The sequence below is a fragment of the Fulmarus glacialis genome, unplaced genomic scaffold, assembly GCF_000690835.1.
Source record: "Fulmarus glacialis isolate BGI_N327 unplaced genomic scaffold, ASM69083v1 scaffold39597, whole genome shotgun sequence".
NCBI classification, from domain to species: Eukaryota; Metazoa; Chordata; class Aves; order Procellariiformes; family Procellariidae; genus Fulmarus; species Fulmarus glacialis.
The window spans coordinates 20646-37777 of NW_009222075.1; the positions used below are offsets into that span (position 1 = coordinate 20646).

General features: G+C 39.5%; 1 protein-coding gene across 1 annotated transcript; it reads right to left on the reverse strand.

Moving 5' to 3' along the window:
- Window positions 1-515: 515 nt before the first annotated feature.
- BICD2 (bicaudal D homolog 2 (Drosophila)) lies at window positions 516-17129 on the reverse strand (the record flags this gene model as incomplete). Its single annotated transcript, XM_009581330.1, has 4 exons — window positions 516-1110; window positions 13512-13663; window positions 14768-15787; window positions 16767-17129. Coding segments are annotated over 4 exons (1842 nt in total), but the record flags the coding sequence as incomplete, so codon positions are not given.
- Between the last annotated feature and the right edge of the window lie 3 nt (window positions 17130-17132).

The window sequence follows — 17132 nt, forward strand, 5'->3', positions numbered from 1 at the left end:
GGAACAATGTGAGACCACAAAGATCCCTTCAGGACATGACACTTTTCCACAGCATAACTTCTTAAAGTGGAACTGTCTACCAGGTAGGATCCCAATTCTTAAAATTTTAAGTTTTATATCAGATGGGGTAAATATTGCATATTTTTAATATAAATGTGCAAGTTTCTTCTGGTTAACCCTCTGAAGAGAGGGAAGCAGAGTGTAAATAATGTACCCTACCATGTTTTTTTTCTAGCTTTTATAGCCTATAAAAGCTTTAGGACTTTGGTCAGTGGTGATATGACAGCAAATTCTTAACATCTGCCACAATAGGCAAATTAATTTTGGTTCCAGTTTCAAAATGCTCTGCATTTTCAAGACATACCTCTCATTTTAACATTTGCTTTTCACCACTTCTTAAGCCACAATAACAAGGAAGGTTTTCTGTTTGTTTCTGCCTGTGAAAGCATTTATTGAAGTATGCTGCAACCCTGGAGAAAGGATCACATTTGTGCTATACAAACTACAGTTAGTAGCACCAGATATACTCTATCAGGTGTACTCTTTTAACACTTACCATAAACAGCAAAACCCATACATGTTAATTGTGGAAAAAGCTAATTCCTTTTCACCATTAACTTGTTAATAGCATCCCCATATTTATGAATTAGTTACAGTTAAGACCACCATAATACAATTTGTATTACCTGGTTCAACAACATACTAGTACAAGTCAACTCACTGCGACATTAGATAGTGGGGATTTACGCTGACAGTTACAGCATAGAATACGATGCATAATATTATTCTTCTACATACCTGTCCTAGTCACAATAGATTTTATATTTCTCGCTACAAAAAACCTGGTTGTTAAGGACAGATCCTTCAGACCTGTCTCCACAGGACCGAATATGACTTACAGTAGGGTTACTGCTCTTGGCTTTGGAAGCAGATTTTGTGCGCACCCTTTTGGACTGCTCGTGGTCTAGCTCCAAGTGTTCCAGGCGCTGGGTCAGTGCCAGTTTCTGCTGGATAGCCATCCGAAGCAAGGAGTTCAGAGTCTTCTTCTCATCCTCAGCTGCTGCAAGCTGCCGCTGCATTTCATCCAGCTGTGTGACATATTCGTCACATCTGCAATGAAATATATCAATCTTTAGCAATCCTGTTTCCATCTATAAAACATGAATCCTTGTGTCCGGCCGATGTTAGCAGAGTGATAGCTTTGCAGTGGCTTGCATACACACTCTTTTAAATAGGAACTTCAACCAAACCTGTAGAAAATCACAATTACTTTTCACTGGGGTTCTTACAATCCCACACTCAGCACTTACATTCACGCCTTTCAATATGTAGTATAATTAACAGCATCCTTAGATAATGAAAGTATGGAGTCTGATATAAAAGTACTCATGTCTAAAGATTAGTGAGATGTCCTTCCGTAGTGAGCAGACACAATGCAGTCAAGTTACTTTTGTCTCTACTTACACAGAGACCCCAATGGTTCTAAGCTCTAGGCTGGAAAGGGAGTCTGAGGGGAACAGTAGGAGTGCTGTAAAATGACCATTACTAAAATGGCTATTAATACCATTTGATGAGCACCTGAACGTCATAGTTTGTTACTTTACACAGGGAGTCCAAATAACAAATTTCCAGTGGTGACTGAACAGCATTGTTAAAAAACAGCATCTTTCATAATTCTACTTTAACCTACTCTAATTCCTGATGTAAAAATTCAATAAATAGTTTTATTACTGTTTTCTCTATAGCAAGTGGCCTTTATATAATTGTTTTCACCATCAAAATTAATTTTGAAACAATCAAACAAAGGAACTGAGTGTTACTGGGAGCCCTGCAGGGGAAGCTGTATGAATGCCTGCAAGCTGTTTCATCTACAGTCATTTTCACTGAGCTTGGAAGCTACTCAACTTGCACAGCGCATCTTGAACAATTTAAAAAATTAACATCTTTACATGTAGATGCATATTTACTGCACATAGAAGACCAATTACGTGTACGGGTAGAAAAATAAATATTCACTGGAATTTACAATGGCCACATCTGTAAAATACAGCTTCTTCATGAAAGCAAAAATATCATTAGAGAAGTTCCTTTTAACATCAGAATGGAAAAGCCCCTGACTTTAAGGGACATTTATCATCGAGTAATATCAAGCAGCTGGAAAAAAGCCACCACAGAACAAAAATGCAGATTCGTCAGCTGTGCTTATACTATCAAGTCCCAAATTCTGCTCACCCTGAGTTCAAATAGCAGGATTAGGCCTATATTCCTAATTATATTTGCTTGGGAAGAGAAAAAGGGAAAGGAAAAAATAGAATTTATTTTTGAATACATATGGAGATAAAACAATAACTCAGAATTATTCATATAAAACCTGCATGAACTACAACTGCAATGTAGCTTAGCATACCAGAAGGTTTTGAGTTTAGGGCCACTATGTGAGCGGGAATCTATCCACTCAGATCTCTGTGCATCCTGCTCTTGAGTTCATCACAGTCTCTCTCATACTGTAGAACACAGTGGAAACCCAGTGTGTGAGGGGTTTCTCTTTTTAAAAAAAACAAAACAGGAACCTTTAACTTGCCAGAAGTCTAGCACCTGCTCTCTTCTCTTCATAGCTAGATGAACCTTACAAGGCAACACCAATCCATACACCTCAGTGAGGGGAAGCAGGCCAAGGGCCAGATCTTATCCAATTTACCATTAGCGGTAGAGAGGAACACAGACTGAAATGGCCCTAGAAAGTCTGAAAACACGAAAATAAATCTTGCGGGCGTAACAGTCCTCCCCTCTTATGGAAGGTGGCACCAGCTCCAAAATGAGGGCATGGCTCAGAAATGAACTGCTCACAGCATCACTGCTAACCCTGTTGCTCTAGATTGTCAGAGATGTATTTTCTTCACCTGGGGCTGGGAGCAAGGCACAGACTAAAGATTACTGGGAGGCCTGAGGGCTATGGGGTTTCCCTCCAGTTTTCAAACACGCTCATGACATTTGAGGTGAAAAGCGCAAGTCTGGTTATATCATCACAAGTTACCTTTCTGCTTTCTTTTCTACCCATGCCTCAAACCTGATTCCTTCAAGCCTCCACTACTGCAAACCAGGGGAATGTCCAGAAAGTGTTACCAATTCCTTGAGGAATGTGATTGCTTCAGCAAAATACGATCTGGCACTGGAGCGACCTGTCCCCATGACCCTTGTTTCATTCTCAGTATTACCCTGCCAAGAGATTTGGGCAAGGTGAAATTATGGGGAGGTTTTCTCCCTCCTTTCCCAGCTCTTTTCTTGTGAAACAAAATGTATCCACCTTTTTTGTACAGAGCAGGAAGTTAATTTAGCCCCAAAACTTTCAGCTCAGTGAAGCTGTGTCAAGACTGCTGCAGTCTGTCTACTCATCTGACTTCCACCAGAGAAGTGCTAATCAAAGCCAGCCAAGGCAAGAGTGGCAGATTTCTACCCCCCCCCATTTAGAAACAAAAGAGATGATGAAAAGAAAACAAAACCATTGCAGTAAAGCAGAGTAGGGACTTCCCACGTCCCTTAATCCTCCTCTCTAAACGTTTCTGGTATTACTCAAATGCCTCTTGATCAGAGTCAGTTGTGCCAAACCTGATAGCTGACTGGTAACACAGACAAATGCCTGTCAGAGTCTAGAAGGCAGTAAAGTCGTTTGCACGTGAGCCAAGCTATAATTAAAGCCATGATTTTGACTCCAAAAGGTTATTATAGCAAGTCATTATCTCATCAAGCTTTCTGTTAGCACAAAGGTTTAAAACATCAAATGACTGCCCTTAGAAATTACAAGGCATTCACATTTCAAATATCTAAATTAGCTTTTTTCCCCCACAAAATGCTATGCAGGGAGTTTTTCCTTCCTTTCCAACAAAAAGGAAGTGTTATCAGTAGCATACATGCAGCTGCAGTTTTACTGTACCTAAATAACTGTTCTCTCATATACAGGAGAGGACTGGGGAGAGGCAGGAGTGTTAACTACTATGACTACACAGAGTCATGCATCCTGAAACTGTTTTCCTGATTTTTAAGTCAAATGAAATGATATAGCCTCAAAACCAAACTTTCTCCTGGTGCGAGCATGGCTGTCCACGATCAGAGGAACACTACACTATGCAAAATACAGCAATTGTTCACTTGAACAGAACAGCTGAGGATTGAAAAGTTTCCTAGAAGTGGATACAGACATTGCGTGCACAGGTGGACTGGGATCTGCCCTACTTCCTTCCTTCCTTCCTGCTGTTCACTGAGTCCCAATTTAATTTTTGCAAAAAAAAAAAAAAAAAGTTAGCCTCCCTAAGCGTATAAGAAGACATAGCCTCTAGCACTACTTTAGCTTAATGCAAAGCTAGTTGTAATAGCTATGGCAGCATATTTTTGTGGTATGTGTATCTACATTTTCACTGCTTTGCAGATGTAACAATAAAAGATCCTTCCCTTTTACAACTTCTTTTGCCATGTGCTGAGCTACTTCCCAGCTGTATATTCGATGCAAAAATCATTAGAACAAAGAATAGAAAATGTCTTTGTTTTAAAAACACCTTTGAAAGAAAATAATTGAGCTTTCATACTTTAAAAAAGAATATGAAATCAGCATAAGCCTGTTGTACATTTACACATTCACAGTTTTAAGTGGATAGTGAACAGAAGGCTTTGATGTTGCCTATTTTCTTAGGACTGGTAATTAACAACAACAAAAAAAGGAGCTTAAGGAAACATCAACTAGATTTTTAAAAACAACACCAGCTAAAACAAACATCTACACAGAGGAAATAAATACCTGAATGTTAAATATAATGATAAGAAATAAAAACTAAATCCTCTAAGACACTATCTGAAGCCAAATTATTGAAAAATATAACAATGGGTTGTCTCATTTTCAAAAGTTGCATACCACTACTTCCCACAAATGCCAGTTGTGCCTTATTTCTACATACCATTTTATTTAAGCTTCAGCATGTACTATAAATAACATTTATGGCTAAATTCACTACTGAATCAAGATCTGTTCTGGAAAAAAAAGTGATGTAACCAAATGCACCTGGGTATAACTATACTTTTTCCCCCTCCTCTGCAATCAATATGAGGACCATATGACAACTTCCAAGAAAGCAAGACAGATGTGACTGAAGGAGGCCTTTTGGGAGAAGCATCAACTGCTTTAACTTCTACCTCGAGAGATTAAATTGTCAACCTACATAAGAAATTAGAACATGGAGGATTAAAATCACAATTTTTTGGCTTCATTAAAAACTGGGGAACATATTAGCAGAGAAGCAGTTAAAATGACATGTAAACGAGCATTGACTGCATTCAGCTACAAGGGATATTAGCCACCTGGTATTTCAAAATGAATCTTTATATTAGAAATGAATAGTAAAGACTGAATTTTAACACATTCCCCCCACCTCCCCCTTACCCCAACCCCTGGTGGAAACCAGCTCATCTGCAGAGGAAGCGACCATTTTGTATTACCAAAGGAGGAACACAGGAAAGAAGAGTATGGCAGTAATAAAAGCTACTGAATCTCCTTTCATAAGGTGGCCTTCCACTCTGTGTTGTGTGGCAAATGCAGATGAGCCCCACGATGTACCGCAGAGCTCTGCTCGTCAGCACCGAGGGTAAGATTTAGAGTCAGTCTATACACAGTTTGGATTTTTAAGTGGAAGAACACAAAAGGTTGTTACTAGGTATTGACGGCAGAAAACAGGCATGCCTTCAGAAACTAGATCATAACTATTATCCCACCCAATCTGCCTGAGCTGGTCTCTTCTGAAGGAACTCACACTGGATAGAGTTTTGCATATCCATAAAACCAAACACATCTGTTTTTAAAAAAGTTGTTGAAGCAGAAGTATTAAAAAGCTTCACCCCACATATGCAGGCAAGTTTGCCACGTGCACAAGTCCAAGTGCAGCTGCACCAGAACTCACAGAAACCTGACTGCAGGACCAAGGCCCTCTGCTAGGTCAGCATCTTTTAGACATTTTTAGAAGCCCATTTAGAAGCCCATCTCTTGCCTTGGTTTGCATAGTTTGTGCAGATCCAAACTCCAGTAATGTGTTCTTCAAGAATCCCTGAAGAACAAAATAAAGCACAAATCCTGAAGAAGGCAGAAGAAAGAACACCCCAGATTTAGGCAATTTAGGATTATAGATAAGCAAGTTCAAGGGAATATCTAGGGAAACCTTAGCCAATTGCTAATTTGTAATTACTTCCTCAATACCTTGCACTGAAAACTCATCTGAGTATATTTGAAAGGAATAAATGCTGTGGCCTTTATTTGTATAAATCATTGTGATTTTCACTAAGAACAGAGAATAGTTTATAACCAGCTATAGTTTTCCAGAATGTTTACAATCAGCCATGTGTAATCAACATCCATTAGTAAGAGCTATTAAAGAAAGTAATCAGACCACAAATCTCTCTTGTAGTTTGAAACATATGGGAAGAATTATCTCCTGCACTGAGAGGGAACAATCAGACCCATGTTGCTGGACACTACAGCTCTTCTAGATTTCCACCGATAAAAACTCTCAAGGAGAGATCATAAACTTTTATGGCAAATTCCCTCCTACTAGAACTCAAAAGAAAACTCCTTTCTTTTTTATATTTAAAGGTTGAAATTAATAATCCTATGCCACTAGATTAGAAGTAATTTTTTAAAAATTACTATCGCACAGGCAGGACATTTTTCCCAGATCTTCACTGAAGGGGGTAGCAAGGGGAGGAGGATTGAATCCTGAACTCTCCATCCCTCTCTACCCTATACTACTGAACCTCTGCATGTGCTTTGTTTTTTTTACAGACTATGAGCACTGACACTTCCTATTAATTGCCAATGAAACAATTTTTTTTTTTTAAACAATTGCCTGTTTAAAAGACTATGGATACAAATAATTGCTGCTGCAGTAGTCTCCCATATAAGGTATTTTAAAGTAACTCACTTTCCATTTTGATTAAAAACAAAAGGGCAGACAAGCTACATAACAAGAGCTGGCATTATCTTTACTCTGAATATTTCTACGGCAGTACTGTTATATCACAGGAACATCTCCTGTGTTTTACTTTCCTTAACAGCAGGCATTCAAAGAAAGCACCAAGGCACATAGGAATTAGTGGTGTGGACACAGCTAATTCAAAAAAAAATGTCTGGGAGAAGAGTGCGAACTCATTGTTGCAACCCAGGTCCAGGGTCTATCTACAAGGGGCACCTTCACCAAGGTTGAGTCTCAACATATCCAGCATTACTTGTAGTAGACATTTTAATTGCCAGAAGTCTAGAGCAGGCACATCAGTGTTTTAAACATGACTATGTGCAAGACATCATTCATGTCTTTTTGTAGCATGTCTGTAAGACAGTCAAATGCCTTTGTCCTGCCTGGACCTCTCCTTACTTTCACGTGGGTGCTGGCAGCCCAGACGTTTTTCTCTCCAGACATCATTCATCACCTCTAGATCTAGCACCAGGAATAGGAGGCAAATGCTGTTACTCCCGTCTGGGAATCCCATCCTGGAAATTTTCAAAGTCACATTTTCTGTGTCTGGCTCCTCTGAGCATTTATCCTATGGGATATTTTTAGAGAAGTTGAATACTTCTACTCTGTGGAGTCCAGTATGAAGACCCTTTAGCTATAATTCTCAATCCAGTAAGGACTGCACTGTTCTCTGCATGAATTTAAACTCCTTTATATTCTGCAGGCCTTTGATGTCCATGAACACAAGAATATTTTCCCAAATGCTTTGGATACTTGGAAAACTGACAGAGCTTGTATGATTCTGAACTGATGTATGTATTCATTTGAAACACCTTTTCTCCATTAATGAACAACAGCTAGCTGCTAGTTTCTTGTGTGTAATCATGGTTTTGTTTCTTTATCACAAGCACTATCTTGTTTAATCTCATGTTACATGCCGTCAGTCTTTCCAGTATGTTCTAAAACTTGCACTTGTCCCCTTGCTGACTTGCTGCTGAAGAGTTTGTCTCTCCCTTTATTTACAGTTTATGAAACACTGGAACATGGGGATAGACATTATTTACATCTAGGCATATTTGTTCTCTGCTTTTCAAAGATTTCTGCTTCTGCTAGATTTCTTAATTACTGTTCTATCTTTATTTTAGCGGCATGAGAAATGTCTGTTCTCTTACTATCCTTGCTTGTTCTCAGGCTCTGGAAAAGAAACCAAAAATAGATGAGCAGCAAAGCTGAGAAACCTGTGTCTTTAATAGAGGAGTGAAGATGTATCCTAAGTCACTTCTCAGAGCCAGTTTAAGTCTGTCAGGGTTTATTAGGACAAATGCAACTTCATAGAATTGTTTGGTTTTGTTGCCTGACCCGGAGCAAATAAGCCGGCAAGGAGCCACCTTGGCTGTTTTGAGCTTGCTTTACTCCATCCACTGCAGGAGTTCGGCTGTAACTTGTCACACAGGAGGTACTTCTCGAGAGAAGAGATTATGGTGTTCTCCCATGAGTGCTTATAGTACTTAACATGCAAGTCAAAGAGACAAGAAACTTGCAGGCTATATCAAAAGACAGAAAAACAGCAGAAAAATAACACAGGGAAGGGCAAGGTGAAAAACCATGTTGTAATTTCATTATGTATGGTTTCTGACATTTTCTACATTTAGTAGAATTTTTTGGAAGGATGCTTACTCAAATTCTGGCAAATCAAACTCAAGGGAAAGACAAGATAACAAAATAAAATAACCTTTGCTTTTTAAAAAGCAGAATTGCGTTTAACCTCTCTTCTTGTCCAATCCATGACAAGCTTTTCTCAGTGCATTCTTTTCTTGGCTGTGAAGTGATGGCCATACTGGCCTCCTGCTCTTCATCTAACCATCCTTTAAGGACTTTAACCTGAATTGCTAGCTGACGAATCTGTGTACCTGTGCTTTCATTATCACTTGCAGAGCACTCTGGGAATTGCAGATTCAGAGGTGTTCTCCAAACAACTAGCAGAACAGTCTTCTTACTCCCTCCTTTCTTACTGAAAAGTTAAGCTGAACAAGCCTCAAGCTTAAATTCCAAGCTGGACTTCTCTCATCTGTTTTGATACAGTATTTTCTTCCCTCGTAATCAGTTTTAAGAAACCTGAGCTCTAATGTGCTTGCAAGTTTGAATGACAAATTGCTTATAAGCAATCTAGAAACATATCTTGACCTACAAGACAAGGAAACGTGCTTCACTCCCACCCCATATCATTCGAAAACACGACATACTCACTTCAAGTTCCCTCAAAGCACTTGGGAGAAGCTCTTTGTCTAGCAAAGAAAAGAATCAGTCTTTCTTCTGACAATATTTTGGAGGAAGATGAATTCATTTATCTCAGATTTGCTACTAATCCCCTCCTCCTCACACTTAAGTAGGGATTTCTATTTTTCTGTATCTAAAAAAAAAAAATCCTTTCCATTTTCTTAACTTACTAAATGAGAGTTAAAAAAAAATTTAAGCCTACCATAAGATATTTTTGGAGGTTAAATATTTTTGCCAGGAAAAACCAGCAGCAACTCCTGGCTCTGTGCTCTCTATGCACCCCTTTGAAGTGACCTGAATACCACCAGCGGTATCTACCTAGTCTGGGAACTCCTGTTCTCATTCCGCTTTTTCTTTACTTGGTGCTGTTAACATAGGGCGTTGGTCACATTAACCTCAATAAATACTCAACAAACACTTTGAAAGTAAACCCTTGAGTCATATATACTTGAACAAAGACCTGAGTGAAATGAGTTAACTACAAATATGTGCTCTTTATACTTTTTTGTAATAGAGATGCAGTTAAAACTCGAAGACAGTTTAAACTCAGAGTAAACGCTGCATTTCAAAGACTTATTCTGCCTTTTGGAAATTTCCATTGAAGATTTTATTTGAAAACAAACTAGTTATTAGTTGATACTGCCCAAGATAAAAAGTCTAACATGAGTGGTTTGTGTGAAGCCGTATTTTCTTTTGCCAATTTGCAAGGATTTATTCTTTAAAATACAGAACATAACCATGCCAGATATTAATGTAGTTCAATGTTGCAAGTGTACTGCAAAAGTGACTGCTTTCTTTACAATGTTCAATCTCATCATGTGAATACAAGCTATTCTGTTTTAAATTCCTAAGTAAATACATTCATAATCCCCTCAAAACAGTAACCACAGGAGCACATTTTGTATGATGAATTTTGAGAAAGATTTGGGAAATATTCTTTCAAACAGCTGCTCCAGATAGCAGGTAAAGTACAGGAGCCAGATGGTATCCATAAAGAGAAATAAGTACCACTTCACATCTTGTAATAAAGTTGAAGGCTGCACCCTAATGAACATTTGCTGCATCACCATCAGGCCTTGTTTATTTACATTTTGCAGCACCCAAGCTGCCTGTTAGCAAGTGCAAACCTGCTTGACAAAGTAAAACAAAAAAGATGTTCAGCTTCTCTTCGGATTTTAAATGGAGAAGTGATTGCATTTTTTTTTTCCTGGTGAAAAGAGTTTACTAATGAAACATCAAAATGTTTGATTGTAATACACTGATACATAAATAGCTATTACAGTCTAATTAAGCAGATAAATTCAATTTTCAGCTCTATAGGGCAGATTTTGATCTGGCTTCCAGTGCTTTCAGTCTGTTTGTACATACAGCAGGGATGTGTGTTAATTAAGAAAATCTGGACTTACAGGACAGCTATTGCACGTACGTCTATAGTACATTACGCGTATCTTGATTTATTCCTTTGTACGACAGCTTAATTTTAGGCATACAGCGCTGCAGCAGTCCCTCAGTGCTAGAAGCTGTTAATCTGTGTTTTGCAAGCCTTCCTTTGTCTCTAGGCTGAGGTCTTATTGTATTTTAATTACTTATTAAAAATAGCTGGTAGTATTGTCAAATTAGTGGGATTAACCTACTTTAAAAAGGAAATTAGGTCAGTTACTATATTCATGCCCAGCCTTCAACTCTCATGTATTGTTACAGCTCTCTTGCATCCTACAAAATGGGTGGTTTCCAGTGGAAAATACAGATCTGTGTGCAGCAGTCTGCTTCATCCCACACTCGAACACAACACTGAAACAAACACGGTAGGGTAGAGGCCCCATCACTTGTTATTAGTCTCTGCTGACACAAACCTCTTGGCCAGAGGAGAAATGCGACTTACTGTAGGCTGTTAAGAGGTGCTCCATTAGCAGGTTGGTTGCAACGGTGAAGACAAATTGGGCTGTTACATACTTCTGATATTTGAAACACACCTAAAAATCAGACTCCAAAACAGTTTTTGAAGTTGTCTTCACCAAAGCACCTAGGAACACCCCTTCCAAACCTTCCCCAAAACGGAAACTTCGCGGAAGACCCACTGACAGAGGAATGCACTCGGCCAACCACCAAGCTACTAATCCTCTCTGACCGGAGATCGGGGAGGGAAGGGGTGACAGTACCCTATCTGCAGTGACAGGTCTTGATAGCTATTGTGGCACCTGAAACACTGGGCACACTGGAAGAAAGAAGCAGTTCTTCATGCTCTGTGCCACTGCCACTGTCTCAGGCTAGATGCAAAATACAAGGCCCAGCTGCTTATCTGCCATGCAACTATCAGGAATGCAAGTGCTCTCAAGACGAAAGGCTCAGTGGACCATGTCTCCACTGACTCCATCCTCAGCTTTTTGAGTCCTCCTTTGCTCTTGGCCCCTTACTTTTTTCACTACAGTTACTAAGTAAAGCATAAATTCAGAAATTATAATTGTTCATTTAGGCAGGGGAGCCTGCTGTGCATCCCCAAACAGAGCTCACTCCTGCCTCTAACCACCCAACTCCCTGTGAGAGCTTCAGTCTGTTGGCTTTCAGAAAAACTTTTATTCTGCCTCCAATTTCCCCAAGCCAAGGAATCTTCATCATTGTCTTCCCAGTAAAAGGACAAGATTGCCCGCTAGATAATACACCAAGAGAAAGGCAGAGAGAGAATTATCCCTCTGGCATTTCTCTGAGAATTCTTCCTCTCCAAACCAGTTCACAGTCACTCTCTCACTTTCACACTAGGGCAGGAAAATTAACATGTAGGGAGAACATACTGCAGTTACATGTAATTTAGACAGCTAGCTATCTGCATCTAGGAAAAATAACTGAAAGTTTAACAGTTTTTCTCTTTCCTCTCATCTTCAAGCTGATCTACAGCTAACAAAGAGATTGCAATTTCTGCATATTAATTACACTCCAGAAAAGGAGAGAGAGGGGAAAGAAAGTAGGACAAATCCAGCCTGTACAGGGCATTCCTTTCTCTAGCATAATGAGCTGCTGCAATTCAACCTTTAGCATTCCTTGGTATCCATTTCTCCTTTCCATGCTTACCCACATGCATAGATACTGCCGAGAAAGGCTGAATCACCAGGAAGCCCAAGATTACTCAAGGAACATGAGAGCTGCTGCAGAACCACCCCCACAAAAGACCATACAGAAAAGCCTCAAGGAATCCTCATAAGCACCCTTGCGATTCCTTACTATGGTACTTTTTAGCAGATGACAGAACAAAAACCTTTCTGTATTGGTTTGGTTTTGTTTTGTTTTAAAAAGCATCCAGAGATGGCAGAGAACGAAGCAGCACACAGCAAATACAGACTCGCCCATCCCCTTGGGTTAGCTTAAAAGCAAGTGTCTAGGTTACATTAAATAATATCTTTTACAGTCTCTCTTCTCCATCTTCTTTAGGTAATGCATGGAATACGCAGGCAAATGAATATTGCCAGGGATGTCCCTGTGAATCCCACCAAGCTGGACTGACAACTTTTAGATAAAGCTTTTTCTTTTCCTGTTTTCCAGGATCATCTCCGCACAGGAGCCAACTGAACATTCCCTAGCTGTGAACCAGATCTGGATTTTGTGACATGATGTTGTTTCCTCAACGTTCCCCAAAAGAAACGCGTAAGACTTAAAGAAGAAATCAATGACAGTAGCAGTAAGCAACATGCAGATCAAAATAGCATTTATCACTTCTACACCATGTGACATGTCAGCAAGTATTTTTTTGTCTGTTAACACCACAAAGCACAACGAAGAAGCAGAAACAAGTTCCAAAGCCATATGCAACCCAAATCAGCTCTCACAGGTAAATGAAATGACAGAGATGCCAACTGCAGGATGGACAACCTAAGAATAATACGATGTTTGCAACATCTTTACTTTTTTCTGGATCATTACAGGTCAAGCAGAGTCACATCTTCATTGTGTAATGAACGCTCATTTTGCATTGTTAAATGTCACTTCTTCTCAGAGTTAATGGCTTCAAGAACCAGGGATATTGCACCCAAATTAAATAAATACCACCACAACAACTTCTTGCTTTGTAGCAACATACTATATCCCTGGCATTTTCCTCATCAACAGGAACATATTGCAGACAAACACTGTAAGCAACGAACTTGGAAGAAGGCATCCCACCCCACCACTCCCTGCATGGGTAAGTGGGCAGGATGTTCAGCTCTTTCCCCACACAAGCAAGGAATGACATTTTTGCAGAGTTCGTATGTTCTTTACCTTGTAGCAAACATTGCTCTCAGGGAAGAGAAGGTAGCAGCATCTTCTTTCAAAGCCTTCAGCTCATTTCGCAGCTTCATCATTGTCTCCGTAACCATAGCTTTTTCATTTTCATACTTGCTTTTTAAGTTGGCAAGGGCTACCTCTGCAGTCTATTGTTTACCAAGAAGAACAGAAACGTACTAGTTAATGAAACTCTTCACAATGTGGCTGGCTAAGAGATTTCTAACCACTATTCACATAATGAAACATTTACTTTGCACTGGAATGTTAAACTTCTGGTCAACTTTTCTTGCACAGATTAAATAAAATTTCATTTCTGCACACTGGAAACAGATCAGACATATGGGTCTCCTACTCCCATTAACCACACAGCAGCATCTAGGAGGTTACAGAATGTACACTCAGTGACACCCATCTCCAACTACTAAAAGAAATTAAACTTTACATACTTCAACACAAGAACAGAAAAAGTCTATTTAATAACTCTATATTTAAACACATTCATCCATCACTTGCACAGTTCTCTAACCCTTAGAGCATTGTGCCTAACTTACATTTTGGGACACTTTTATTAAAATGTGCAAAAGAAAACTGAAAGTATGTATATGCTTCTTAAACAACACTGTATTTTTTTTTTAAGACAACTTCAATTTGCATTACTTTAACTTTAGAGGAGACAATGAAGCATGTCACATGGTGTCTTAATGGCAGTTATTTTCATCTACTACACTGATAATATGTACCAAATGGCACAGCCCAACCCCCAAAGACTAATTTTACCTTTCACCCCTGTTATTTTGACCATGTTCTTCTATCACATCCTCATCTTGAAAGGCTTTCTTTTATTTTGAAATTTGAGAGAGAAGAGTACATAGTTTAAGAACTCTTTTAAGGGTAACTACTAGAATTCTTTCAAGTAGAAGGTAGGATTCACCTCTTCATTTTACATGTCTTACACTAAATATAATCTGATATAATTCAGGCAGGCAGTAGATTGAAGCTACCTTAAGCTTAATAAAAAGTCCCATGACTATGTGACAAGAAAAAGTTAAAGCCGCAGCGTTCAGCTTTACAGGCTGTAATGAAACAGCCTCTAATGAAACAGCCTGCCTCAGCCTTGTACCAAACAAGTATCAGCAACAAAAGCCCCACTGAGTTGAAGGTACGGCAGTATGACCTCAAAGATAAATTCTCTTGTGTTTATGACCTAATTCCCTGACACTATAACCTTCACATCTGTAAGACCTGTTTACCTGTTTGTTGGCCTTCAGCACAGTTCTCAGAGTTGCTATCTGTTCTCTCTTGGTGCTCAGCAAGGACTTCAGCTTCAGGATTTCTTCCATGAGAGCTTCTTTGTCTTTGTCCACCACTGGCCCAAGTTCTTGAGTGGCAACACGCTGCCTGGACAACTCAGTTGTTCTGTCCACAGCAGCTTGCAGGTGTTTGATCTGATCCCGGATTATAGCGATCAAGTTGTAAATGTTCATTGGTTCCTTCCGAGGATCTGACAGGGGCGACGGCAGAGATGACACTGGAGATGGGCTGCTGTCACCGCTTCCATTCTCTGCCTTTCCTAGCTCTATAGTTAACAGCCCTTTAGAAAGAAGAATGGGAGACCTTCTTCCCTTGGTCTCTGGACTACTGCGTCCGCCTTTACCTTCCTTGTAATAATCCAGCATCACTCTGTTTGGAGTTTCATTGTTGCACATGCAGACATGGTGGTATAAATTGGCCAGTTCTTCACTGAAAGTGACTAGTTCATCTTGGGCCACACTGAGGCTGCCCTGTGTTTCTCCAGCAACGTCACTGACTTTCTTCAGCTCCTTCTCCAGTCTGGCCACTTGTTCTCTATCATGCCTACTGGATTTTTCTAGAGAGGTGATCTTCTCAGTGAGAGCTTGGCTTTCAGTCTCATATCTGCTCTTCTCTTCCTCATACTTAGACTCACATTCTTTGTATTTGGCCTTAAGATTTTTAAGCTCTTCTTTTAGGTCAGTAATCTCTGCCACAGCCACTTTGTACTTGCACTCCAGGATCTCTGGCCCGTTGATGTCAACTTCATAATAGTCTCCATCTTCATGGCTGTCTCGGTCCTTCTCATTGTCAAGGGCAGACTGACGTTCCTTGCTGACTTGGAGCTTCTTCATTGCGTTCAGGTTTTCTGTGAGTCTACCAACTTTCTCATGTTGCTCTGAGAGGGCCCCCCGTGTATTTTCCAGCTGCTTCTGAGATTCCTGTAGCGTTGTTAACAAGTTCACCTTTTCTCTTTCCATCTGAAATGCATGAATGCAGACATCTATGTAAAGGGAACTGTATCACTTAAATGGTTTTATTCTAAGAGACAGCAACTTAGCCAAGGTCCATATGGTTACAGAAATCCAATCACTTGCACATTATGGAAAAAGCTATTTAATTTATTCTAAAACTATTTCAAGCACAGTGTTCCTTGCCAATTCTTTCTCATTTCCGCTTCAAAATGCACATTTTTACACATTTCTTCCATAGCTGATGGTCTCATTGTGAAAACATCCTTTCAGCTGAAGATAAGCTGAAGTTTACTGTTACCTTGCGTATTATCAAGTAAATATTAGAAAACATGCAGCTAGTCTATGGTGGAAGCTTGGAGCTTCATGAAAGGCTCAGAAATACTGAAACTTTTAAAGTTTCTGCTCTGAGAATTCTCATTTTGAAAAAATCCAGCTATTTTTCCACATAGGCTTTTTCTTATAGAACACTTTAAAAATGCTTGACAAAATAGCTTTAAAACATTTTTAGACAACACAAATATGCACCTTGTTTCGAACTCTCCAACCTCCCAATAGCACAAATGTAACACAGAAATGCTTGGTATTGATTAAAACTTCAAGTTCTTTGAACTTACTACAGAAAATAATTATGGTGTACAAAACTCCTTTTCATGAAGATGACTGGAGTAACCATCAATTTTTGAACAAAATACTACCCTTCTCGCTAGTGACATAATGAAGTAGACACAGCATGTACTGCAAAGAAGATGCATTACAACTTTCCTCCAAACATAGGACATGACTGCTAGCTTCTAAAAAGAAAAAAAGCTGTGGTTTTCCGCTGACAAACATTTAATGTCCTCAAATTCTAAATCAATCAGAGCCTTTACTAATACAGTTCATGCTGTATGGTGGCCACGTGAGATACTGAAAAGACTGAAATTACAACCCAAATAAACTATAGCAGCTATTTGGAAGTACACAGTCATTTAGGAAACCCATTTACCTGTACAAGCTGTTGTTTCAGCTTCTGGATTTCAGAAATGTTTAATTCACTCAGAAGATCTGAAACCAGGCTTGGGGCTGGAGGGAAGCTTTCGTTTTTCTTGGGCGTTGATGTGCTATTCTTGCCATTGCTGAGTTTGCTGAGGCAGTTTTGTTCAAATCCATTCATGATTTCATCATTATTGGGCTCTGTGGCTTCATCACTGAACTTCAGTCCATCCAAAGAGATGTTCAGGTGGCTGTTGTACATGGAGTCATTGATGTTCATGTAGTGAGAGAGCTCCTTACGAAGATTGTTCTTCTGCTCCCGCTCTGTCTTCAGCGTCTCTAAGGCCTCTTCAAGCTGGCGTTCAGAGATCTCCTTCAG